At 41.5% G+C, this 27095-nt stretch overlaps 1 protein-coding gene across 1 annotated transcript in view; it reads left to right on the forward strand.

Annotated features, from left to right (window-relative positions):
• Positions 1-16842, forward strand: part of LOC102201537 (four and a half LIM domains protein 3-like) — a 35486-nt gene extending 18644 nt beyond the window's left edge. Inside the window, exons 2-6 of the mRNA XM_005739696.2 lie at positions 5932-6115; positions 10116-10290; positions 11150-11319; positions 13310-13496; positions 16262-16842. Of these exons, the coding sequence (XP_005739753.1) occupies positions 5960-6115; positions 10116-10290; positions 11150-11319; positions 13310-13496; positions 16262-16413 (840 nt within the window). The 5' untranslated portion in view covers positions 5932-5959 and the 3' untranslated portion in view covers positions 16414-16842. The remainder of the gene's footprint in view (positions 1-5931; positions 6116-10115; positions 10291-11149; positions 11320-13309; positions 13497-16261) is intronic.
• The last annotated feature ends 10253 nt before the right edge of the window (positions 16843-27095 follow it).

Consider the following 27095-nt stretch of genomic DNA (forward strand, 5'->3'; position numbering starts at 1 on the left):
GACACGAGCATTGTTCAGCTGGACTTGGGCACAGTCTGCAGGACGTAGCATGATCGCTCCAACTCTTCCTCAACTCTGGCTGCCTCTAAAAAGTTTGTCCCCACTTATCCAATCAAGTGACAGCGTGCATAAAAGCATCATAGCATAATCTTTTATATTCAGCAAAACGACTTTTCAATGTTAAGATGCTGCGGTGAGCGGAAGTGTTTTTGGGTTGTTCCAGTGCAGCTGGGTGAGGCAGTCGAGTGTGAGTACAGCCTAGCACTAAACATTATAACTCAGATAGGAAAGAAAAGATACACAAATTTAACAGGGACCATGGCAGGGCCAGTTTGTTGAATTGTCCAGCAGACAAACACTGTCACCCTAATGTTAAACCAAACTCAAAGGTCAACATTATTTTGGTGCTAGAGGAAAAGGCACCCGGGTCATACTCTTTAGCTTTTTTTTAAAGACCTTTTGTCTGTTTGGCACAGCCTAAAGAGGTTTATGTATGAGCCTTGATTTGAAGGGAAATATTCTTCCAGTTTCTGAAACTGTGCTTGTTTAGTGTGCGACTAAAACAGAACCTAAACGCTGGCAAACTGTTGGCTATTAAAAGGTTAAAAAATTTTTATGCGCATTTTAGTCTGGAACAGTTTCTCGACCATCATCGTCATCTCTGGAGCCACTAATTTTAAAAAAATTGCCTGTTTTCTTAGCTGCTTACCAGTTTGAACTGTTGAAAGAGGCTCTGTTTTCAAATGTGGAGAAAGCGGCGACTGTAAGTTAAAATAAAACACATTAAAAACATCCTTCTTTAGACACACTGGAGGGTGTGCCGGTGAGTTTCAGGTGGCTGAGGGGAAAAATACCCAAAAAAGGCTCTGAGTCCCTTTTATACGGCATGACTTAATATTTTTGTGCCTGTGACAGATTTAACACGTTCCTCATATATGCTTTGCTTGATTTTATTGCATGTGACAGTGGTTTTCATCATGGAATAATCTGGTTTGAGAACCCCAGACATAAGTCTAAATTCCTCCGCAGGGAAAGTAAACACTAACAACCAGACGAGCAGATTTCCTGGCTCCTGTCGCAAGAAACCGTCACATTGCTGAGGAGTAAAACGACAGAAGCAAGCCATGAAGGGACTTTAGACAGGAGGCTGATCCTCTACAAAGTGCCGCGAGCCCGGTAAATCTCTCTCCAGGGCAGACGGCGTATCAGCGAAAAATTCAACATGTGCAATCACCGAGGTGAATTGTGGGTTTAAATGGTTTAAGCAGATGTGCTACTTGAGTGTGAGTTAGAGTACTCAGACAGGATGGATGACTGTTTGGTTTAATGTGTCATGAAGAGAACAGCGTGACATGAATTCCCGGGTGCGGTTGCAGAGGACACCTGTAAATTGATTACCTCTTAAACAAGGTAATTACTACGAAGTCAGTTGGTGTTTCAGACAGCTGAGTGTGTCAGCCTGTCTGGATGGTATGCAGATAAAGTCATTCTTGTCTGATTGGTTATTGCTACATAAGCATGACGTTTCTGGAGGCGTTCAGAGGAATCTTGTCTCACACCTCATTCAAAATGGTTTGGCATCACTCCTTATGAGATATCTACCTGCTTTCATTTTATATAGTTAGTTTGTCTTTTTGTGTCAATTTTGTGTTCAGTAAACGAGGTAAAAAAAAGAAAGAAAGATAAAGTATGTGTATATCTGTGCAAAGGCAAGAGACAAGTCTCTGCAGTTCACAAAAGAAGGGAAAGGTCTGCACGCCCACAGCTTCAGTTTGATGACGTTGACTCCCTTTTAAAAAAGCCTTGTGAAGGCGGCATTCCAGTTCATGGGCTCCAGGCTTTACTTTGTGGGTTTACTTTTCTTTACTTGGCTTCTCGTTCTATTTATATATGACATATAAGGTGTACTTAATATACACTTATTTGCATTAGACTAGTGATTTGGTCACTTGGTACGGTGGTCAGCTCTGGTGCCTCATAGCAGGAAGGTCCAGGCTGGAGCCTTTCTGTGTGGTGTTTAGATCGGTTCTCTCCGGGTACTCCAGCTTCCTGCCATGGAAACCAAGACACGCAGGTTAATTCTAAATTGGCTGCAGGTCTGAATGTGAGCGTGAATGCTTCTCTATCTCTAGAGTGGCGACCTGTCCAGGGTGTACTCCGCCTCTTGCCTTATGACCACTGGGATGGGCTCCATCCCACTTTGAATTGGGTAAGTGGGAAAAAATGGATGGGTGACTGGACTAAAACGATAAGAAGTCCAAATCTCAAAGCACTGACTCTGTAATGTTGCTGATAATGGCGCTACTCAGCTCTTCAGTTCTGCAGCGTTATTGGAGACTGAAATTAAAGAAAATTAAACTTGGTGGTGTTGCTTTGCATTTATGCCTGATGCAAAATGCACTCGAACACTGAATTCAGTCTTGGTTTGCAGTTATAATCCTCTGCATTTTGCTTTGCTTTTGCTGGGATCATGGTACCAGCCATCTTTTGCATTTTGTTAAAACTTATTCCCATTATCTGCTGTTTTTATTTCACTGGTTTTTGCTTCTTTTCTGGACACATAAACATGTACACAGCCATGATGATGAGCATCTCCTGTAGTTGCTAAAAATCTTGCATTTCTATAGAAGTCTACACCCTCTGCCCCTTTGATCTGTGACCTCAGTGAACACCTTCATAATGACTTTACAGGCTCAGTTTCTAGTTTCAGGACACATTGCAAAATAAATTTTATATCTTATCATCATTAGAGTGGCTAACCATGTGACTGACAAGACTGTGAGTTTCCAGTCAGGTCTGCCTCTGGCTCATCACATCTGGCCTTATGATACCAAGGCGGCGATGGTGATGGTGAAAACATTCAGGTTGAGGCTTCACTGTGGGTCACTCCAGTCACTCCAAATTATTCTGTGCCACTCTCATGTTTGTGTGTGGATCTGGAACAGAAAGATAATACATTCACTAAAGAGACCGGTTGTGATGCCCCGGCAACCACTAGTTGCTAGGGAAAGATGAGTAGTTCCACACTGACCACGTAATGCATGAAAATGTGAATTTGAGTCACTTAGCAGTTACTGGACGTCTCTAAACCTGTGTGAGTGAGGCTTTAAATATTGTGAAATGGAAGCAAGGCAAAACATGTTTGTCTCATTCTGTGTTCATAGCTTGTTTAATCCACGTTTGATGGTGTTTGACATTTCTCTTAGTAAGGAGATATGCCCTAACAGGTTAGCTTTAGGCATGTTCTAAACTTTATTTGCACATGCTCCCACTAAGCTGAACTAATCCTGCTGGTCCCACGTGCATTCACAGCCTGTCTCGCCCTGTTTTCTATTGTATAGATGACAATACAGCTTGAGAGTTGTACTGTCCTACAGGAGCCATGAAATCTTGTTTCAGCAGTGATGCATTTGAACACCGGTCCCATTAGAATTCCCGACTGGAAGCCTACAGGAGAATTTGATGAAAGACAACAGCTGGAGACTACAAATGTGTTCACAGATGTTGTGGTCCAGGAAGAGAAACATAAAGCGCTAAAATGCGGAGACTATGTCCGGAAGGAAAGCTATTGTTCTATCACTGCATTCAGCGCAGACACGAACGGACAAGAATAGAAACTAAAGCCTCTTTAGACGATTTAGGAGGGAAGTTGAGCTGATTTCTCCATCCAGACAGAAATGTGACAGAAGCCAGACGTTGGGATGTAATGGTTTTTTTTTTTATCAGTTTGCTTTTCCTCCATGTTTTGTTGACCCGGCTTGGTGGCCTTTAAGAGGAAGCGGCGCTGTTATCTGCGAGGAGGGAGGGGGTCCTCCACGTTCCCCTCCTGGAGAAAATGTCCTGGAGGAGCGGGAGTTTCTGCTTCTGGCATCTTTGCCGACCATGACCGAGAGCAGACAGTGTTTATTCTTTTCATGTTTATCTGAAATTACTGCATCGCTGGTTATTTGAAACAAAATGTTTGATAGCGCTGGACACGAGGAATGTAAACTGCACTTCCACCATCACTCCTTAACAGACCAGATGCAAATACTTAGAGGTTACAGAGCGTGAAGCAAAAAGCTTCAGAACAACACTTAGTTCATGCCAGCCGAACACTAAAAACACTTGCGAGCGGCCTTCTTTAGTTGGTGTGAGCTCTGGGTCTTCTCATCATTACGTCCGAGTCGGTGATGAAGAGTGGAAGAGGGGGGCTTGGCTCATTCCTCGATCCCTCGGGGAGATTTGAAAGTCTCTCAGCTGCACTGTGTTGAACCTTTCCGACTTTACAGAAACATGTCAAAGCCACTCTTCGCCCAAAATAGGTTAGGCCTCTTTAAGTGCTTTTTTTTTTTTACATGCAGTGATCCTGAACACGACCATATCCCCAAACTGGAGACCTTTTCTTATCTGTGATCCTCATTCACACCGCATATATCTTTTCAAGCCCACGTCTGTCCTGTCTTAAATGTTTTCAGGAGGATATTTAAGCCTCCCGCACTTCATTTCCTCACTCATTTCCTTTTGCTGCTGCAGAAAATAAGGGTCACATGCCCTCCTAATGCCTGTCTGTGTGCTCAGTAATGACGGCGGGATGTCTGTGTGCCCGGCCTTATTTCCACCTGTTCTTCCTCTGCACCACGACCTGCCACTCTAGTCATTTGTAGATTCAGCAAACGGTGAATGTAAGTTCATCATTTAGGGACTGATGCAGAGCTCAGAAAAGCCGGCTGAGCACAGCTTTAAAGTTGGAGTTGAAGTTAGAGGCTCATTCCACACAAAATCCATCTAATCTGAACAAAAATCCCTGAACTGAGCCCTCCGAATAAGCCAGTTTTTTCAAAATTACAACAATTTTGGTCTATTAGATAAAGCCAGGTAGGACCTTACCTTCATACTGTGAGCATTTATCATGTTACAGACCCTCAAATTTAACTTTGGAAACTTTGAAAGCTTAATGCGGCTCCTGTGCTTATGAAGTTAGGAGGGCTCAAATGTAACACAAACTAAAAACAGTAAAATTTCAACCTCTTCAAAGGCTTGCAACTGAGGAATATTCACGCTGAATGCAAAGTTTTGCACGACTTTATTAAAAATACTAAAGTTCTTGCTGATTTATAGAAGTGCCAGGTATATTTTTAACATGAGACGTGTCACATTTTCCAATGATGATTAAAGCCTGTAAAAAGATCAGATTTATTGCAGGAGTGCTGCAAACCCCACAGTTTTCATGGTTCACTAAAGAGCCAAACATAGAGCTTTGCAGTTTGCCAGTTGCTTGTCACTCATTCTTTTCTGCCTTGTGTGTATTTTCCTAGTTTCTTGCGATAGATGTTGCGTGTCCGAGTCTGCAGAAAAACAGTGTTCATGAGGAAGCTGTTGACAGAAGAAACAGACCGGACAAATGAGCTGTGTGGCCCTTGACACACAGTTCAAACGCAGATTAAAAAAAAGTGCTTGAGAGCCTTTGAAACTGAGAATGTCGTGTCAGTTCGCCTCCCAACAATTAATATTGTTTAGTCCCTCTTTTGTCAACGCCAAAAACGCCACAGGGGGTTTCATGCAGGAGCGAGTTGGGAGTGAGCTTTTACTCTCTGTGAGTAATGATGAAACGGGAGAAGCTTGTATATCATTACGGCAGTGAGTTACAGTATATCAACATTAACTGTGTGCTTATTCAGCCCATTCTGTGCTTATAGCAGCTGAAGCACGGAGAGGTTCCTGAGTAATGTTTAACCTCAGACTGCAGTCTAACATTTTTCAGTAGATTAGCTCTCTCCTGTTGGCCTTTATTTCCTCACTGTATATAAAAAAATGAAAACCTTCTTCCTGCTTTCTCTCTGTGGCTTCCTAATCTCACTTCTCCTCCTCCTTCCTGTGCTGCATTCTTGCTGATATTGAATCCTAAACTGCGTCTGTGAATCATCTGTTTTTTGTTTCGTTTTTTTGCAGGAGGTCGGCTTAAGGAAGAGGCATCATCATGAGTGATCGGTTCGACTGTAAAAACTGCAACGAGTCCTTGTATGGACGCAAGTACATCCTGGCGGAGGACAATCCCCACTGCATCCCCTGCTACGACCGCCTGTACGCCAACACCTGCCAGGAATGCAAAGAAATAATTGGACACAATGCAAAGGTGAGCTCGCATTATACACTGTTGAAAGATTTAAGTATATCTGCTCAACCTTGTACTGTTATTTTAACTGCAAGTTACCATCAGACATAATTTAGAAGGACGTTTATACTGCCTGACTTTATTTAGATGGAGCATTAGGCTTTTAAATGGAAAATATGAGAGTATTTTAAAAGGCAGAGCTGCAGGTAGCTAAATGGATTGGTTATTTAGTCTGGTAAACTCCCATCACAGTTTCTTGGAGTCCTGGAGGAAGGCTATCGGAAGAAAAAAGAAACAGGAGTTATAGCTGTGCATCTTTGTCCAAACTTTATTGGATCCATGTCGTGTGGATTGGAAATAATTTATAAGTCTGCTGAAATTGCACAGAGTTTCAGGGTCTATGCACATACTCATAGAACTGAAGTTACATCCAGTAACAACTATGTTTCTAGCTGAGCTTTTGTTAGGGATATTTTTCCCCCGTTACACTTCTTCAGGTTGGCTATGACATCATTTAAAGGCCAATGCCCGTTCCATCTGATGGTTGCTTCCTGAAGTTCAAATCACCTGAAACTGATTCCATGAACATGAAAATGAATTTACCAGAGTTCACCAGATCTCAATCCAATAGAGCACCTTGGGGATGTGAACAAGAGATTCACATCATAAGTTAAGAAAAGCAACTCAACCTGCTCTGTATGCTCCCAGTTTGGTCTATCCCTCCATCACTCCCTGCTGTTTCAACCCCCTCACCACCCCCACCATCCACCCCTAGGCTCCATCACTCATCACTCCCCAATTTACAGTGTAACATACTTGTGGGAAATGATAAGCAAACATCTCCCTGGAGCCGGCAGGCAGACGTTTGGGTGGTGGAGGAGTCATAACTCCTCAGTTTACTGTGCATCAGGTTTGTGGGAAGTGATGGAGTCTAGATGGTAAACTATAACGATGTAATGTCGCTCTAATAAATCAAGCATTTGATCTACTATTTTCAATCTGCTCTGTCATAATTAAGATGCACATAAAACCTGAATATGTACGTAAATAAAACAATTTATATATGTGAAAAAACTGTCATACTATCCAGTAAAAGTAGTTTTTACACTGTAGCGTTGCCGCTTTTACTTAAGCAAATGTTTCTTCGTCCAATAAAAATTGTGCAAGTCGGAGTCCTTTACAATAATTTTTCCAGCTGCTGTGCCTGGAAAACATAACTCTAGTTACAGACCACCAAATTGTCAGTAATCCCCTTTAAGTTGTCCAAAAGCTTTAGCTGAGTGAAAATGAAAAACACTGTCCTGAAGGAAACACCCACAGACGCCACCAGGCCACCAGTGTCCTGTGAGTTATGGACTCCCTGTGAGGGAGCGCAGTAAATTACAGTCCTGCTTGCTTTGGCTGCACAACACGTAACAGCACGCATCGCTCATCCCGTTCCCCGCTGTGAAACCCCATGCCTCAAAAATACGTTTTTCACCCACCGTTCAATGGAGCCATTTATCACAGAGCTCGCGTGAACTGCATATGAACTGGAACACAAGCAGCTGTTACGGAGAGAAAATACAAAGTGAGTTATTCAGATTTTTAAGAAAATAATGATGAAGAAAGGGGGAACGCCTCTGTTAACTCTTCTGTTTGGAGACAGCGGGGCGCTGTGGGCACATGATCTCTTGTCTTTTTATAAGAAACAAAAACAAATCAAGTCTAAACTTGTAGCCTACATTGTTTTAGTTCCCTGCTTTTGAATCAAACAGTGAAGCGGGACTACTGTATGTCCAGACAGGCTCAAGAAGTACAATTATTTTCAACTTAGCTGCTGCTGCACACTTACATCTATAAAAGAGTGCAGAAATACACTGTGTCACTTGCATTAAACGGTAAATAGTTTAGCACAGACAGTTGTAACCAAGACAAAATGACTCATACCTCCATAAAAGTATGTTTTGAGCTCTCTTGGCTATAGTGAGACATCTTTCATCTGTCCATCCACAGTTTAAAAGAATAATTACTCCTCAGCATTTAATCAAATGTGCATGAAATGATAACATAATGCAGAGGTGTCAAACGTAAGGCCCGGGGACCAGAATCGGCTCGGCAAAGGCTCCAATCGGGCCTCACTTCACAGCTGTGGAAAACGTGAAGAAAAGAGCAAATTTGAGACTTTTAACAGTATTTTCATAAGTTTTACAGCTTTACACATTTATTTCTTACAATTTAAGAGTCAGAGTGACAGATTTCTTTTGATAACTACCACAGCATTTTGTTATGGTGTAGAAAAACTGAGATGTACTGTTAAAATTGAACTTCTTTTCCTTATACAGTGGAACCCCGGCTTACGAAGACCCCATTTAATGAAAAATTCAAGTTTCGAAGGCACTTAACAGCAATATTTCTGCCCATGGTACGGCAAAATGCCCGCGTAACGAAATAGATAAAATAGAAAATTTAGAAAAATTAAATTAAATTCCATAATGTTATGTACATATACACATACATATGTATGCATGCATACGTATGCTTTCTTCAACCTCCACCACCTCCTCCTCCACCAAGAACTTTGTCTTCAGCCAGCATTGCCTCACTCAAAAGGCGATGGAAAAAGGTGCTTCGACTTACGAAAATTTTGACTTACAAATTAATTTCGGAACGAATTAATTTCGTAAGTCGGGGTTCCACTGTATTGACAAATATCAAGGATTAAATGTATAAATAAAACTTCTGTACTCTGATAAAAGGGGAGTTTTGTTGGTCTTTCCAATTCAGGATCAAAGTGGGATGCATCTGGCCCATGACGTAAAGTTGTGATCGAGATCAAGTAACATTTTTAAGAATCATCCACCCCTGTCCACACGTACCTCACTGTAGATATCCAGACAAAAGTGTTGTTAAGAATCTCTGCAAGTTGAAAAATCTCTTTTTTTTTCAAGACAGACCTGACCAACAGGGCTGGACAGTAAATATAACACAATATAACACATTTACAGTATCATATGCAGTATTGTGTGCAGTAACAAGAGCAAGATCAAAAGCAGTCACATTAATGAAGAGAAGTGTTTTCTCACTCCTTGAAAATGGGCTCAAACTCCCTCGTCGAGACCAGTTCTCACAGTTCCAGCTCCTTCTGTAGAATATTCCTGGGAGAAAAAGCGGAATATTTAAAAGTCTTTTTTCCTAATTCTGTTCTGACTCTGCAGACAAACATTTACAACATATTGCAAGACCATAGGTAGTACTGGATGTGGTTTTTACACTTACAGGCACACAAATAAGCAGGAAACAACCCAAACAGAGATTTAAATGCAAAAACCAACCAATAGGAAAGAGAGAACAGGGATGTTCATGATTTTTACAGCCAGTAATAAAAGATAAAGCAACATGGTAAACAATATCCAGCCTCTATAGGTACTGGCCATGTTCATTCACAAAGAGCAGGTCCCTGTAATCCAATAAAGGTAAAAACGCTGCAGACATGCAGCACCTCACAGCACCTAATTTGAGCTTTTGGGACATCCATGTGCCAGGAAATAAAAGTGGAAGCTCATTTCATGCCCCAGATGCATTTCTTGCCACAATAAAAGCAACAATTTTCCCTTTGGAAGAATTCATACTGTTTATTGTGTGCAGTTCAACAAGCAAGTGAAGCTTTCTGCAGAAAGCTAAGGGCCATATCATGCATAAGAAATGATCACTGAAACTCCTTTTTTGGTATCCACTTATTTGAACTTTTCACCATCATGTTTTAAGTAGAAATGTTCATCCATCCACTTCTGTTTATCCAACTCAGCCTATCCCGGCTACCATAGGGTGAGGCGAAGAGCAGGTTTAAACCCAGTTCATCATCTTTATCAGGTTTCATTTTAGCTTCTTATTGTGTGCCTTTTTAAGCAGATAACCAGCAGATGTGTGTGTGCCACAAGAGCAGAACAGAAGAGAACAAAACTGCATTTTCGATACCCCGAGCTTCTTTAACCAATGACACGCTTTAATCTGAAGCTTCACATCTCTCGTCTTCCCTCAGGAGCTCTTCTATGAGAACAGACATTACCACGAGCACTGCTTTCGCTGCTTCCGCTGCGACCGCTCTCTGGCAGACGAGCCCTTCACCAGCCAGGATGACGCTCTGGTGTGCAGCGACTGTTACCGCAATGAATTTTCCTCCAAGTGTGTGGCCTGCGACAAAACAGTCATGCCAGGTAGAGACAATGTAGACAGGCTTTATCACTTTTTTTCCTTTCCACTGAACCATGTTCATAAGCCGCCTCCTCTGCAACAAATCGCTCAAACTCGAACGTTCACTGCCTTTCAGAGCCGATACCGGAAAGTTCACACCCTCTCTTTGTAATAGTTATCAGGGAGGGTGACAGCTTAGATGTGACAGCGTGATTGTTTCCTCGCTCTGCTGAAATCCTCCCAGCAGAGTTCCTGCCGCTGTGAAGAAAACACGCAAAGTATCGGTGTCAGATGACTGAAAATTACACGGGCTTGTGGGTTGTGGATGTTACACCAGTTCTCTTCTTTAGTTTCTGATCAGACTGGTGTGCCTGCCCTCTTACCCCATTTCTTACATGTGCAGCCAAGTTCATGTTCAAAACACCGTCATGCTTTTGGGCTGCCTTTCAGGTCCCAAAAGTTGTAAAACAAGCTCAGTGATTAAAGGATCTGATGTCCAGTTTCATAAGCATAAGCATGACTGGCTGCCAGCTTCTCTAAACCTCAGTGGTGAGTGATTCTGAACTAAAGGGCGCTTACAAAATGGGTAAAACTGTGCTAGAAGGCCGTGGACATGTACGCAGCGGCTACGTTACTGCTTGTCACGCTGTTTTGATGCACTGGAGCTGCAGCAATTTACCAGTGCCAAAAGAGGTTCAGCCATCACACCGAATCACCACTTTTGGTTTTCACAGACTTCATATGAATGTTATCAGATTTCATTCCAGCTTGTATTTACAACAGAGATCAAAGAGGAGCCAAGAGTTACACATGGAAAAAACAACAACAAACGATCAAAAGTTTTTTGCTTTCGCCGTTGATTTTTTTTTCTCTCTCTTACAGGATCGAGGATGCTGGAGTACGACGGCTCCACGTGGCACGAGGACTGTTTCGCGTGTCACGCCTGTGAGAAGCCCATCGGTACAGAGGCCTTCATCCCAGACAAAAACAACTACTACTGCGTGCCCTGCTACGAGGGCAGGTTTGCTCCTCAGTGCAGCCACTGCAAAAAGGTGCAAAAATAATCTTATCGTTAAAACTTTCCTTTGGAAAATACCAGAATACACCAAAATATATCACTACAGAGTCCAAAATTACATTTTTTTCTCTCTTCCTGACAATTAAAACTCCTAAAATGTATAATCTACCACAAAAAATCTAGATGATCCAGCTTCCTGAGTAATCTGAGTAAACTACACAATGTGTTTACAGAGCACCTGATGTCAAAAGGTTATCTGGAATGAACCCAAAGAAGGTGGATCATACAAAATAAACAACATAAGGGAAAGCACATAGAGTCCAAAATGCAAAACAGGAGAATACGAGACAGCAGGAAGCATACAGTACAACACAAAAAGTAAACACAGGCAGCCTAAAGCTACTTAATCACACACGGTAATGTGGGAAGTGGAAATAGCTGGGACAAACTAACACAGGTGTAGGTGTTTGCAGAAACAAGATGAAGACGGGTAAAAGTAACACAAGGAAACAAACAAACGACCATCAAAATAAAGCAGGAAGTGAAACGTGATAACGGAAACACAGACAGAAATGAACCTAATACAGGGGTACTGACAAATTAGGATGAAACTAAACTCTAAAACAGAGAATGAGACTGAAAAGGAAAAAATACATGAAGAAAACAAAAACTATAAGCAGGAACTAAGAAAAAGGGAAAGTAAGACGCATAGTTTAAAAGGCTGTATGTAGCGCTGTACAGCAGATCTATCAATAGAGATCAGAGGTCAAATATATGATAGTTTAAATCTTTATGCAGTCCTTTCTATATTTTCACATTATACAGCACACTCGTAAGAATCACAGTTTCTATGCAATGCTTTTTTTTGTTGACCAATAAATCATTAAGTTGACCTTGAAGACCTCAGTGAATGTCAGTCAGATTTTAATGGATTGTTAACAGGATCCCACTCTACACCTCTACAAAGTTTTATGAGAATTCATTCAAAGCTTTTTCTGCTATTGTGCTTATAGACAGAATGCATGCATGCAAACAAGGGAACATAAGAAAATATTCAAATAAACAAAACTAGAAAGTCATAACTCCAAAATACGTTGTCAGCAACACACGACGCGACCATGAAAGCGCAAAGAAGTTATTGCTTTTCCTGAAAAATGTATGTAGTGTGAACAAGTTTGTTAAACAAGTTCGCTTAGATTGAATTGAACAGATAAATGCACATATGTGTACACAATACAGCTAATCTAAATCTAGCTTGTCAAGCTAGATTGTTTACAGTGAAGTCAGTGGTTTACATCCACCCATCGTGGGCATGAATATCATGGTAATTTTGGGCTTTTGAATTATTTCTTTGAACTGATCTTTTTCCAGGATGGAATGATTGTACAGCTTTAATGACTTTAAAAAACAAGAATCGGTACACAAGTTTGATTTATTTTGGATTTTCTCTAAATGTTTCTCCAGGCCATACAGTTTCTCACAACTGTGTGGCCTGAGGGCCACAATCGGTCTGGCAAAGAGTCCAAACCCGGCCACTGGACGATTTTGCAGAGTATAAAAAGAAGGAAGCCAAAATTTTGGACTTTTTATTGTATTTTGCGTCACACAGTTGGAAGTTAAGAAGGAATAACATCTTGATCTGTTCTTAAGTGGTGGTCCAGACTCATTTGTTCCCAATCAGAGGTCTTAATTACGCTAAATTTTACAGCCCATTTACCGACAAAGACATTACCTCTGACGTGCCATAATACAACAGCACCCAGTGATGCACGCTGATGGGTTTCTTTAATTTACTGTAGAAGCATTTCTTTGTAATAACAGTAAATGGGCTGAATGTGGAAAAACTGAGATGTATTGTTGAAATTCCACCTGTATGTAATCTTAAAAGAAGCATAAACCCAATTAAAAACAAAGCCCACAGAAAAAGTCCTGAGCTATGTGCCAAATGTGTGGCAGGATCAGGAGCTTTAGAAGCAGGATCTTAATGTGTTACATGTCTTACTGACCCAGTTTGTGTCTCTCAGGCTCTGACTAAAGGAGGGGTGACCTACAAGGACGAGGTGTGGCATAAAGAGTGCTTTTTGTGCACGGGCTGCAAAACGCCGCTAGCTGGCCAACCCTTCACCTCGCAGGGGGAGAGTCCGTACTGCGTCAAGTGTTTCAGTAACCTGTATGCTAAAAAGTGCGCCGGCTGCAACACGGCCATCACAGGTTAGTAATAAGTGCATTCCCCCAGAGCTTACACAACGAGTTGGGGACTTGCGAAACAATGTGCATGCAGTGCTCCTGGTTTCATTTCTTTCAGGTCGGAGATACCGTGCGCCTCTCCTTTATCTGTTTTTCGTGTGTCTTCATGATCCTCTGTCAATAAAGGCCTAAACAGTTATCTTTAGCAAACAGGTTTCAGCAGGTCTGGTGACTCAGGGCTTAAATTCTGAGCCTCTCTGTGTCCTCTGTGTGGATTCTCCCTGTTATTCAAACAAATTAATTCACAGTGAATGCTTTTAATGTCAGACAGCGGCGAAAAAAAAAGTCCAGTTTCCATTAGAAATGATTTAAACACATTGGATATAGCTGTGGATTGGAGAGTGAACCTTCAGCAGAGATGCTGATCTAAGGCTGGATGCTCCACTGGAACGGGAATGCTGCCATTACGGAGTAAACTAAATGCTGTAAACACTTGTGATGGATATAAATGATAAAATTGTACTATAAACACCAGTAAAAACATGATTTTATTTACTTTAATCTTCAGAAACTGATTTTCTTGGCCAGTTCCACCAAGATTTGATCACATAGCATTCTTATGATGCTCATTTTGAGCTCCATGTGTTTATTCTTGGACTCTACTGGAGTAGCTTTGCATGATTGAGCTTCTAAAGTAGTCCTCATTTATTCTGTGCTGAGGCCTTTTGGCCTCTGTCTAGCAAAAGCTTTTTAACTCCTCTCCCTTTCATCCAGTGTGTAACCCGTGTGCCTAAAATCACCACATTAGTAGCATCGTCTCTCTGTGACATCATACAGAGCCAAGAGTAGACAAACTGTGCAAAACTTGGCGCTTGGAGCAGTCTGAAGCCTGAACGTTTGGCTCACAGGGATTACATTCACATAAACTGAGCCATAATCACTCAGGCCTAAAGAGCAGCCCGCTCTCAGCCACAGGTGACCATGGAAAACAGTGATTGGCAAGTAGTTGCTGGAAGTTGCTAGCAGGTGAAAGTGGACATAAAGAGAATGCTGCAACAAAAATTTCTTTGGGATTTCTTTGGTCACTGGAAATATGGAGCAATCATTTTCTTAGTAAAAGCTGCACCTTCTGACATGAATTGGTTTCACTTATAAATCACACCGGTTAATGTGAAGGTGAAAAGCTTGCATCACACTCAGCGAGTACTTGGCACATTCATTTTTCCTCTAGCAACAAGAGGTTGCCAGATGATCCCATTATTTGAAACTTTGACCGTCTTTAATATGGGCTTCCACCACTGGAACTGTATATCAAGAAGAAATAAAGAAAAGTGTCCAGACAGTTAGCAAACACTAAAGAGCATCACACACACATCTGATTTATTTTGTTTTCTCATGATTAATGTAAACAGTCATTTCCTTTAGCTCTGCTTTTGGCCACTACTAATTCATAAGGGAAATATTTCTCAGCTAATTGCAGCATTATGTTTTCTAGCTAGGCCAGCTCATGCTTTGCTCCATGTGTGCAGGAGTCTGTATATACTAAACACATAAATGCCTATTTCTTCAAACACCATCTCCACCAATGATGCCAAAATTTTCCAGAATTCCTGTGCTGTCCGAGCACATTGGTTGAGATCAAAATGCAAAAAATTATGACACAAAATTTTTATTGAGTCTTTGAGTTGTCTATAAAATTATGGCCAGAAAGCAAAATATTAACTGAAACTTATCATAAAGCTTGGTAAATCTAATTAAAAAGCTGCAGATTTAGGTGCTAGTTCTCTGCAGTATGAGTCAACTCATTGACTGTATTTAAGAGATGTAGCAAAGCTGTTGTGATGTCACCCACTGGTTTGAGATGTGGTATTTTGAAGCCTTACATTAGTAAATGAAGCTGTATTCAAAAGGCCTCACATTGACCTAAAGGCTCGTTTGCGACCCCCTAGCAACCTTGGGTTGTTAGGGAAAACATATATTTCCCAACCTTTTCGTGAGTGGTTGGTTGCTAGGTTAAATCAATGAAAAGAGAGTGATGGAAAAACTGCCATCACCAGTAGCTTGCATGGTAGATGCTGACTTGTCTGCAGATACTTTCAAACTAAAATGGAAATGGAGACTTTCCACCTTCAAACTAAAAGTTGAAGATGAAAGGTCGCTAGGTTGTTGTGGTTGCTAAGGGAGGTCACTGACTGGTCTCTTGGCACAGGGTAGTCTGTGAGGACTGACTCACTTTAGGAGTCAGCCCCAAGTGGCCACTAGGGGAACTGCATGTTTTTTTGGGCTCGGCTTAATTTTTCCAGCTCGGGAGCTTGCCTCTTAATTTAACCTTGGTTATGGATAATGTACACAAGCAATCCAAAAACAAGCTACTGACTGAAGCGTCTTCATTTTCTCAAAACACACATTTAAAAATAATTTTAGAGAGAACCACAAAGCTAAAAAACAAAACAAAAAACAAAACAAAACAAAAGATCTACACATGGTGGAAACAAAGTACAAGAAGACTCATTATGAACTTTATCTTTTTCCATCATTAACTAAGATGCCAGAGATAAATGAGGATTTCAATTAAATGCTCTTGACCGCAGCTATGAGCTGCAATACTTGAGGGCACACAGAGCTGGCAGTGCTTTCCTTGTAGCTGCCAGCTGCTGATGTTATCACGAATTCACGAACGTTATTTCCGCAGTTTTACGAGGCTGTTATGAAAGCCTGCTTTCCACCCCGAATGAGAGAAAAAAAATCCTTTCATTGGTTGCTCATGTGCTGCGTGTTTGTATTTGCAGGGTTTGGAGATGGGAAGTACGTTTCTTTTCAGGAGCGGCAGTGGCACCAGCCGTGCTTCAAGTGCTCGCGTTGCTCCGTGTCGCTGGTGGGCTCTGGCTTTTTCCCAGACCGAGATCTGATTCTGTGCACAGACTGCAACAACGAAGACTGACCCTGCAAGGCCACGGCGAAATATCAAAATCTGCAGCCGCCAGCAGAAGAAAACTTCTAACCCTCAGCTTTGCACATGCAGTTTCAACGATCACTCAGCCTAAAGCTGGACCAAAGCTCAGTTTTTACAACTGAAACCAGCTCTTAGCACACGGACGTGTATGTTTAGATGCAGAAAGTCTCGTGTATTACTTACTGTTTTTTCTAAATGTTTCTGTTTTGCACATTAAAGAATTGAAAATATGCAAAAGATCTATGTAAACATCTAAATTAATGTCCCGTGCTTGGCAAAATTGTTCCTACTTTTTTACTGATTCTTTTTTAAGCAGTCAGTCTCTCACTATGTTAACACCTTTTCTTTTCAGCTTATAAAAAAGTTTTTACTGCTGTACATGCAATAAGATGTCATTAAATAAACAGTGGATTGTAATTGGTCGAGTCATCTGCATGAATACACAGATAGCCTCAGACTGTAGAAAATGAAGGGCATCCTCATTCCTGCAGCTGTTTTATTCTGATCTGAACTGGCTAGTGGATAACAGGGGAAATTGTAGTAATATTTGTACTTTTCCAGGCAATTTTATTCATTTTAGGGTCCGTTGTTACAGTTTGTGTATTCTGCACGTCTGTGGTACTCTACTGCATTCCCAGAATATAAAGCATACCTATCTATGGGAAGGCATTTAGCTCTGACATGCAGCTGGTCGGTGGGTCAGACCGTAAATGAACCGTTCTGGAGTTTATTTTGAACCACACTGACACCACCTCCTCCAAAGGGTCTCAGTGCTGCTGTTTTAGACAGGAGGTGGCAGTGGCAGAGCTGAAGATGATGACATTTTCATTGGACGTCAGCAGAATAGTCAGGATGAGAAAAGAGTACATCAGAGAGATGGGTCAGGCCAAGTTTGGATATCTGCAGAGGAGTGAAAATGGACATATTGGATAAAGGATGCTGAATATGGATCTGCAGGGCAGGAGGAAAAGAAGAAGACCACAGAGAAGGTACATGGATGTAGTGACAGAGGACATGCAGAGGGTTGGTGGTGACAGAGGAAGATGCCAGGGTGGGGTGAGATGGATGACTTGCTGTGGGAGCGGCTAAAAGAAGAACACCTGAGTTCAGTTATTATTCACATCTGCACAAACAAAGCAGTATTTTTCTATTAGTTTCCATGTTACAAGGAAAATAAAGATTTGTCTTCATACTTAATGAAAACCATTACGTCATCCTAAAATGTCATGGCAACCCGTTTCTTACAAAAGCACAAAACAATCACAGAATAATTTTCTTTTTGAAAAACTCCACCCATTTCCCAAAGAAAGGTTCACGAGGGTCATCCCAGGAAGACTTTCCCTCACTATTACTTACATAATTTGGATAAATATTTACAGTTCTGAGCTCATCTGCTTTGATTGTGTTTATATGAATGCTATGCCAAGCTGGTGTTCATGGCAGGGGAAGCAAACACAAGACCTCCTCACCAAGCTGATTATTTCCTGCAAGGTTTTCTAGCTCACCGAAACCCCTTTAACTAGAAATCTTCAGTTTTGACATTGAAAAGATAATGGTCCAATTTAAAAACTCCAAAACTTAAAAATAAAAACGCAAAAAGACAAAATAAACATGTGAAGTCCGCCTTAAGAGGCAGTAATGTGAAACTCTGACTGCACTTGCCTCTCCACGCCTCTGATTTTTCTCCATAAACTGAGACATTTTAGCTGTCATCCAATGATAAATGTTCCTATCACTTCCTCCTTTTGATCATCGTTTTGTTGACTTGCTGCGTCAGATCACAAGATCAACTCCAGATGAAAATAAAAGGGCCGTGCGTGCTGTTATTTGTTTCAGCTTTTCCCATGACTCTTCCTGAAATATGTTTGACCTTGTTTTCGGGGATGTAGGAGAGTCTTGTTTGGTCCCAGGAGGAGGAGGAAGGAGGCCGAAGGATGGGATTGAAGCTCCTCGGTGAATAGTCAAGATTTCACATCACCCTGCTCAGCCTCTGCTGGGACTCAGGCTCAGCTGGGATCTGCGAGCGGAGGCTGCTAAAGTAATTAAACGACGCTGCGCTGATGGATGGACCACAGAAGAAGAAAGTGGGCTACGCCTTGCGCATGATCCTAAAGTATTTTTACTGCCGACTTCTTCAAGTCATCTGAGGTCCTTGGATGACTGTTTGTGTCTACGGGGATTGATTTTTAAACGTTTGCCAGCTCAATACATTCTCTGTTTCCTCAGAATTTCCCCCGTTTGAATTATGGGGACAATTTTAACCCTGTTGTGACATATCCAAATTAAAAATGGCTGTGGCGCCTTAACCATAAGGCATCCATAAATCTTTCTCAAAAGGAAACGTCCTCAAGTTTATTGTGAAATTATCTGAAACACAGTGGGTGATGAATAATGTCAAATAACTATCTGTGGGTTTATAGATGTCATCCACATCAGTGCAGCAGTTGACTGACTGACTGCTGCTCGCTGAGGACGGCTCTCGACTTCACCTGCTGAATAAGCTGAGCTTGGGGGGCATCTTATGCCCTTTCAAGTCATGTGCCGAGGCAATCCTGCTCAGTGGGTCTGACTCATGAACCCTGACCGTATCACAGAGAGGGAAACTGGATGGAAACTACAACTGCATGCTTTGTCCCTTCTTAAATGCTTCCTGGAGGAGCAACACCGCCAGCATGCAGCTCAGCAGCCGCCTACAGAAGATCTCAATCGTCATCTGCGATCACTGTCTCGCTCTTCCTGGTCATGTGATGTGTCAAGAGGACATAGCTCCTGCTGTGGGAGCCAGACGCTAAGAGGAGGTGTGGTGTACCATCCCTGAGCCTCTAAAAAGACATCAAAGAGAGCTTAGGACTGCAGAATGAAGGGCTGCTGTCTGGCATGCTTAACAGAGATGTATGGAAGGATCTCATAGTCTCACCAGCTCTATAATGATTATATAGATATAGACATTTTGTGCCAGAACAATTAAATATATGATTAAACACACGCCTCTGATATGATAACAGTTATACGCAGAGTTTAAAATCATATAATCTGCAAATAATCAGCATCCGTGTAAACGTGAAAATCAGAATAAACAGTCACGGTTAGGTTGCTGTTTGTAAGATGTTTATCTCTCGTTATGCCTCGTTGACTCTAACATGTAGACGACATGACAGCTTCTAAAGAACCGAAGCCAAAATATCTTGAGCAACCCCCTGGTTGCTTCATGGGACACAAGGCTCCACCCTGTCTGTGTTAGGGGTTGGGACACGAGGCGCCTGGGATGGATGAGTGGTTAAGAAAATGGATGGACTGCAGTCTGTACTTTCAGCTATGAGATAACAAGAGTAACAGATGCTGTTTTCATTTAACATGTTGAGCAGATTGGCTCATGAGATTCATGAGAAGAAATATAATTTCAAAAAGTCTTTATCTTTGTTTTCAATCAAGCATAGTCTGTGAGTAGTTTTTGGTTCTGGCTGATTCATTGTAGTCAAAAACCAGTGCATGAACGTCTTCATCAGGGCCCAACTGACTGAAGCTGATCCAGGCTGGGATACTGACATGCTGGAAGCTGGCATCCATCTCTGAGCTGCTGGTGCTGCAGCCTTGCAACATCTCTGATCCCCATAGTGGAAATCTGTTCTTGTTCTCACACATTCTCCCAGCAGCATCCAACCTTGCTGTGTCAGCAGGACAGAGCCTCCCCAACACTGCCAGATCAGTGTAGACCTTTCTGGATCAGGAGTATAACCAGACACCTTTCTGGATAATATTTAGTCCCAGTATGTCTCATGTTGAACATGTCAGGGTCCTTGCAAGCATCTCCACAGCATGCTAGCACAAAGCTAGCCAAGAGCCCAGAGTGATGTGTAAATGGAGTGAATGCCAACTCCAGCCCAGCAGCCAGAGCCTGAACTTCAACAGGAACAAAAGCAGTGATGAGCAGTCAGGCTACCTGTTTATGTTTGTACTCTAGAATCACTGCGGCGATTGCCTTGAAGTCTCTTCAGGCTGTTTTTATTTCTTGCTTTATACGTCAGCTTTATGTTGATGCCTAAAAACTATTTCTGTCCTCATTAGGATAGGAATTTAAACTGTCAGCTGGTAATTATGTGATAATTACCAACTGCAACCGCTTCTTTCTTCTTTCACACTTGCAGGTTTTTTTTCGTCATTTCCAAGCATGCACTCTTCAGGCCCGGCTGGCATTCACCCAAGCACATACCTTTGTGCAGCTTTTCACATACGTGGTTATACAAAGGTTTAAATGTGATGTGTGATGTGTCGATATGCCCGTGCAGTTTGAAACCTCCTCGCAATTCAACCTTCAGTTCTCAACAGACTGTATCTGCGATTACCTCATGGTTACATGAGTTTTACTTGGTGTATCAGCCTTAAGAGAGCACTATTTTATTCATGGTTCTTTAAGTATGCATTCATATCATCTAAAACTTTCTGAGTAATCCTGCAAACAAACAGAGATAAAGCAAAAATAAACAGATAAAGCGAACCAATTACATAACCTGGATGTCAGAGATAATTTTACTCCCTGTAATAATAACATACTTTATGTGGCTTTGCCTGTGAGATAACATTTTAACCCCAAAACGCAAGAAGATTTAGATGCATGTGAAGAAATGCCCAAAACTTTTAATTAAGTGTTCCACGACTAGTTTGAACTAATGCTGTACTTTATCTGTGTCTTAACTGTGTCTGAGGCTAGTTTCCATATGGAGATGCAACCACAAGTCCATTGTTTTCACTAAGCTCTGACAGGACGCCTTTAGGGAGCAGAAATGGAAAGACAGAAAACAATGCAGCAGATAAGAAAGGCTCGATTTCCAGCAGAGGTCAGCAAGGTTGAAATTAAGCTTCCAGCAATGCTTCACTTTCTGCTAAAGGAGATGTTATTTAACACTTGACACTTTGACAACTTGCTGGTTTATAACAGCACAACGAAATCATTCATTCAGATCTCGGAGCGGCCCAGGCAAGCCACAGTTATCCACATTTGGACACGAATCATCCCGTGTCGATCGTTTTTAGGTTCAGAGTTGTAAACCAAATCCATTTAAGCCCCAAACTGCACTCTCGTTGCTGTAAATCACTAATCTAAAAATCAAAAGTACAAGAGATTGCTGTAGAACAGCCAGGCCTGTTTTGTGTAGTAAGACTGTTATCTCTCACAATAAAAAACACCACACTGCTGAGTTTAACTTCAGGAATCCAGCTCGATCTCCAGCAGCTGAATTAATGCTTCGCCTTGGTCAGTATTTCCAAATCATTTCCTGAAGTGACAGGAAATGAAGCTCAGATATGCTGTTAAGTGGCATAGCACACATTGCTCATTCATGCTTCATTATTCACACACACCCCAAGGTTGAACATGTGGAATGTATTCTGGTGCGAGCCTGAGTTTCCAGCCAGATCGCATTACGTAGTCTGAAGTGTTTCTGGATGTGACTCTGGGCTGAGTCATGGGCTGACATGTAGCCCAGGGCCCAGACGCAGTCTCTTTACTATCTATCTGTCAGACAGCTCATGTAGCTCATGAGGGAATAACACTGCTGGGAGAAACCTGCGCGCCTTGTCTGCAAACTGGTGCAAAAGCATGTCACTCGTCATAAATCAGTAGCCTAGGTACGGACCGAAAAACAGGAAATGAAACACACGCCTGCAGGTATGAAGCACGGTTTATAGTAGCTGTCTAATGGTAGTGCTAAAAAATAAGAGACATTCTCACTGCGTTCACTAAGAAAAGATGAGTGAACGCAGGCACCACATTGGATGAGTGGGCGACCAATATGCCAAAGGTCAGTGTAGGGCCCACTCCAGACCCCTACCCCCACTCTCTCCCTGCCTTCCTGTACATTCACTTTAATGTTCTATGAAATAAGGGCAGAAATATCAAAAATAAATCTTCATTGTGCTGATAAAAATGTGACTAAAGGGTTATTATGTGGAAATGTCTGTTTTGTTGTCTCAGGCCTTCATAGAAATATTACACTTGAAATAAACTTTGTAGATTATAAGTATATTTCTGTATTAAAGTAAAATAATATATCGACTGAACAACTACACCACTTTGAGCCATCAATTTCCTGATTTTTAATCAATTATATAGGAGCGCCAAGCACCTACAGTCAGATATAGCAAATAAGAGCCGAGTTCTAAGTTAGAAAAATATGTTTGTCTTTTTTCCCATTCATTTATAATGTTTATGTAATGTGTTTTGTTTATTTTATTTAGATTTTTTGGTATTATCTGCATCTCTTTATTAAAATTGAACTACCATAAAACTTACAGATTGTTCGTCTCTTTGTAAATGAGCCAACTTAAAAATTCAGCAGGTGATCCAATAATAATTTCACCCACTGTAACCAAACTAAATATAAAATCAACAATCAAAGGTCTGTTGTGATGACATCATCGTGGCTTTCTTTTACACATTTCCTGAAGCTCTACAAATATTTTCTAATCGAAAATCCACCTTCTCTTTGATTTAAAAGATCATTTTCCTTGTTTATCTCATAAATTCATATAAAACGTCTGGTTGAACTGCGGTTCGATGCCCTGCAGCACTCATTTTGCTTCCTTATGGATAACACCAGAGCCATTTCTCATTTAATGGCTGTGGGAACAATGGTGACTCTGTACATGGGGTATGTCTAAATTGAGTGCCATATACGTATAGATGGATGCCTCGAGACCACTTTTACGTGGTCTCGGTCTTGTCTCGGTCGTGCTGTCTCAGATCGACACAGTTGTCGGGAGATTTGGAGTCAACAGTATCCATGACCCACAACGTAACGTTCGATAATGTGTCATGCGCAAAAGCATCAGCTCTAGAGCCGTGCTTAGAGAGTGCTTTGTAATGAATCAGAAGAGTCGACTCCCATTGAGCGAGAGCCGGCTCCTCACTTAATTTCCTTTCGCTGCTCAGCTCTCACACAGTGGCTCAGCTATGCTCCAAACCTCCATATTGTGGCCAATCACATGCGAGGATATATATCATTATGTGAAAAACAGAGAGGGTGAGAGACGCGACAGTCAAGTGGAGCGCGCGTCTGTCCTCTCAGTAAGTGAGTGAGACAGTAGACAGCGGTGAGGAGGACTGTGCGAGTGCATCGCAAAAACACATAAATATGCCTGACACCTGTAAATGAAGCAGCATCTGGCTGCAGTTTAAAGACTTTTTTGTCTCGGTCTCGTCTCGACTTTGTTTTGGTCTTGACTCGGTCTGTCTTGGTCTGGTCTTGGTCTCGATACCCTCCGGTCTTGGTATTGTCTTGGTCTTGGTTTAGGCGGCCTTGACTACAAGTCTACATATACGTTCCAAGATGGTGAAGATTTGCTGGTGTTGCTCTGTGTGTGTGGAAATTTTTTTTTGACAAGATAATAATTCAAATAATACATAATGCGTTCAATAATTTGCGTTCAGTAATTTTTTTATATGTAAGAGTTAAGATATAAAGAATAACATAATTTTTACATTGCCAAATGTTCAGGAAGGATGTAGTGAGAGTAGGGAGGAGATTCGTAGTGGGACTGAACAGGACTGACAAGATTAGAAATGAACAGATCAGAGGGACAGCTCAGGTTGAGTGGTTTGGAGACAAAGTTAGGGAGGCGAGGTTGAGATGGTTTGGAAGGATAGTGGATATATCAGACAAGGGATGTTGAATATAGAGCTCCCGGCCAGAGGGGAAAAGGAGAAGACCACAGAAACCTCTGAAAATGTGGGATTGTGCATAAAAATGGTTCTACTTCTTAAATAGTTCATGCAGGATTTTTGTAAACCTCCCTGAATCATACCAAAGGTCAATCAAGTCTTCAATCACATTTCGATTGTTCGATTTCTAATCCACTGTGGTGGTGTACAGTGTTTGGACAAAAAATTGTGTCTTTGTGTCAAACATAATAGAGTTTCAGCATTTTCAGTCTGAAAACCCTAAATATCCTTTATCGAAGTGGGACTTCCTTAAATAACAAGTCGTGGGTCATCATGACTTTTCCAGGATTTATCCTCTGAGAACAGAAAGGAGTAAAAAATAATGCCAATCCATCTGGTAGATGTTGAAGTATTTAAGTCATGAACCAAAACATTGGCTTGGCACAGACCCTGGTAAACACATTCATTTTCCATCTAGTTTTTGTTGACCAGAAAAGAAGTGTCAGCTTCACAACAGCACTGAAGAAAAAAGTCAGCCGCATAGTTTTCAGACTATACGAATGTCTCTGCAAAAAATATTGATATTCACCTAGCAGATGTTGAAATATTTCAATCTGGACCAAAGTGGTGGAACGACTGGCCATCGATAGCCGGCATCCAGAGTCCAGCTAAAAAACTGCCCGTTACAGGAACGGAGCAGTAAAAACAGTCAGTGTGTCATTTCTACCAGATGAAATGTGACTGTGGGATGGAGCTGTGGTGGAAACCGAGGAATGTATTCCAGGAATCTTCCCAGTCGGTCCCTCCATCATATGTGTTTGTCAGCAGCTCTGTTTCCTCAGAACGCCAGACTCCATCTCTCCCGTGATGTTTCAGTAAAGCATGACTAATAACATTGTCACAGCAACACTCAGGTATCCAGCTTTTGAGTTACTCATGAGGTATTTAAATGTGTGTTTTTAATCGAAATATCCATATAGGGAAGAACTGAGTGGAGGCTCGCTAAAAGAGCCTCAAAGGACCAGTTTTGTTTGGTTTCTACAACAACAAAAATCCATGACGCTGAAGGTAAAGGAGCTCAGATTTGTGCAATTCACACAGTAAAATGTAACGAATGTGGTATTAAGCATGGACTAACTCCTTCAGAGGCCCAAAATAGTCTGTTAGGCTAAAATGTTTCAGTTTTTTACTTGGGAGCAAACAAATAACATCTCAGCATTTTTACCAGAAATGCTGAGATGTTATTTAAAAGTCATACGCACCGTTTCCTGTTACATTAAGATTCCCTTTGACTGGAAGTATTTTTATTACATTCCACATGTTATTATCATGAAATCATAGACCTCAGTATGTCCCTGCAGTTTAATCCAATGATCATGTTCAAACAGAATCATGCTGATCCTGATGTTTTGCCTCGTCCTTAACCAAACACCTGTGATGCACCCAAGGGGCTAAAAGATGACACCACTTAAGGGTCGTTCTAAAAGACAGTGAATCCCCTATGACTCCCATGATAAAATATATTTTCTGTAAATACCTTAGAAGCTGTGAAATTGGCTCATGCCAATGAACTTCTATTTAAGCCTTCAGTCACACAGGCCTAGGACTGGTCAGCGATTCCCAGTTGCTGGGAAAACGTGTGCATTTCATGACCGGTTGCGGAGTGATTACTGAAGGTTGCTGGCAGACACTAGTATCTAATTAGTCAATAAGAGGTATATGGGGCTGCACCCATACCTTCTTGTGATTGCTTTTGTTGCTTGCACGAAGTCGTGGTTATCAGTACTTTGCATGGAAGATGCCAGCTTGTCTACAAACCTCTTTCCTGTCTGTAAAGGTGTGTACTTCAAAGGTGAAAATTCTCCATTGACTGTTTGCATGCACTTCTTTAAGTTTCATTCCTCTTCAGAGAGTAAGTAGCGAGTGTTTGCAAGCAAGTCGGTATCTTCGATGCACACTGTGGGCGACTGCGACAGTCTGCTAGCAACCAAAGCAATCCCAGTGAGGCTTTTAATGCAGCATCCTCTTCACCTGGTGGTAACCAGGAGCCTGCATGGGAAACGCGCATTTTTCCTTAGCAACCAGAGGTCAGCAGGGAGGTCGGAGAGTAGTCTTTAGGCCTGCATGGCCTTCTGTGCATTTTGAATCTAATTATATTACAAATAATGTGGATGACACAGCCTGTATAAGTTTGTGCTTATGGATGGCCAGAATTCATATTCATAGACATAGACAGAGGAATTTGGGGACATTAACACAAACAAACATAAGAGGACGTGTGTGGAGTCTTCTAAAAAGACAACAGCATGTCGCTTTATAAAATGCTGATTAGTTGAACAGGAAAGAGAAGTGATCAATATCAGATATTTGCATTCAGCCATCTCTCAGCAATGCATTGCTACAGCTTTAAAATATATAACAAGGTGACTTTACTTTACATTCATAAACTTAATTAGCATAACGTGAACTTGTCTGGTAAAAGTAGCAAGTGAAAGCTAATTAATGTTTAAATCCTGCCCTCAATTTCCAAAACTTTCTGACTGGTTCTGCACCGACCCCTGGATATGGAGTAATTGTACAGCATTTGCTCAGCCTGGTATGTTTATGTATAAAAGCCCAACCTTAACAGGGAAATAACCACGACAATGTCAAGCGTCACCCTGCTCCTGTCTTCTAGCACCACCCAGTGGAAAAAAGGGATGCTAGATGGTTCATCTTTCAAACATTTCACAAAATACCTTAAAAGTATTCAAGTATTTTATCAAGTAAAGCCATTCAAGTTTAGGACTAACCAATCTGAACGACCATGTGCCTGACAACCATCAGACTGTGCTCTTGTGTACTTAAATAAACATTTTTATGAAAACAAGCTGAGAACTGACAGACGAAAATGTGCATAAACACTGTTGATATTTGCACTCATGTATGTGCGGGAATGTTAGGCTAAACGAAGCTTCCCGTCATGACATTTTAATAACAGTCGCATACCTCGATAGTTTTAAAAACCAAAACA

This window comes from Pundamilia nyererei, unplaced genomic scaffold (assembly GCF_000239375.1).
Source record: "Pundamilia nyererei isolate P.nyererei 1_Seehausen unplaced genomic scaffold, PunNye1.0 scaffold00093, whole genome shotgun sequence".
NCBI classification, from domain to species: Eukaryota; Metazoa; Chordata; class Actinopteri; order Cichliformes; family Cichlidae; genus Pundamilia; species Pundamilia nyererei.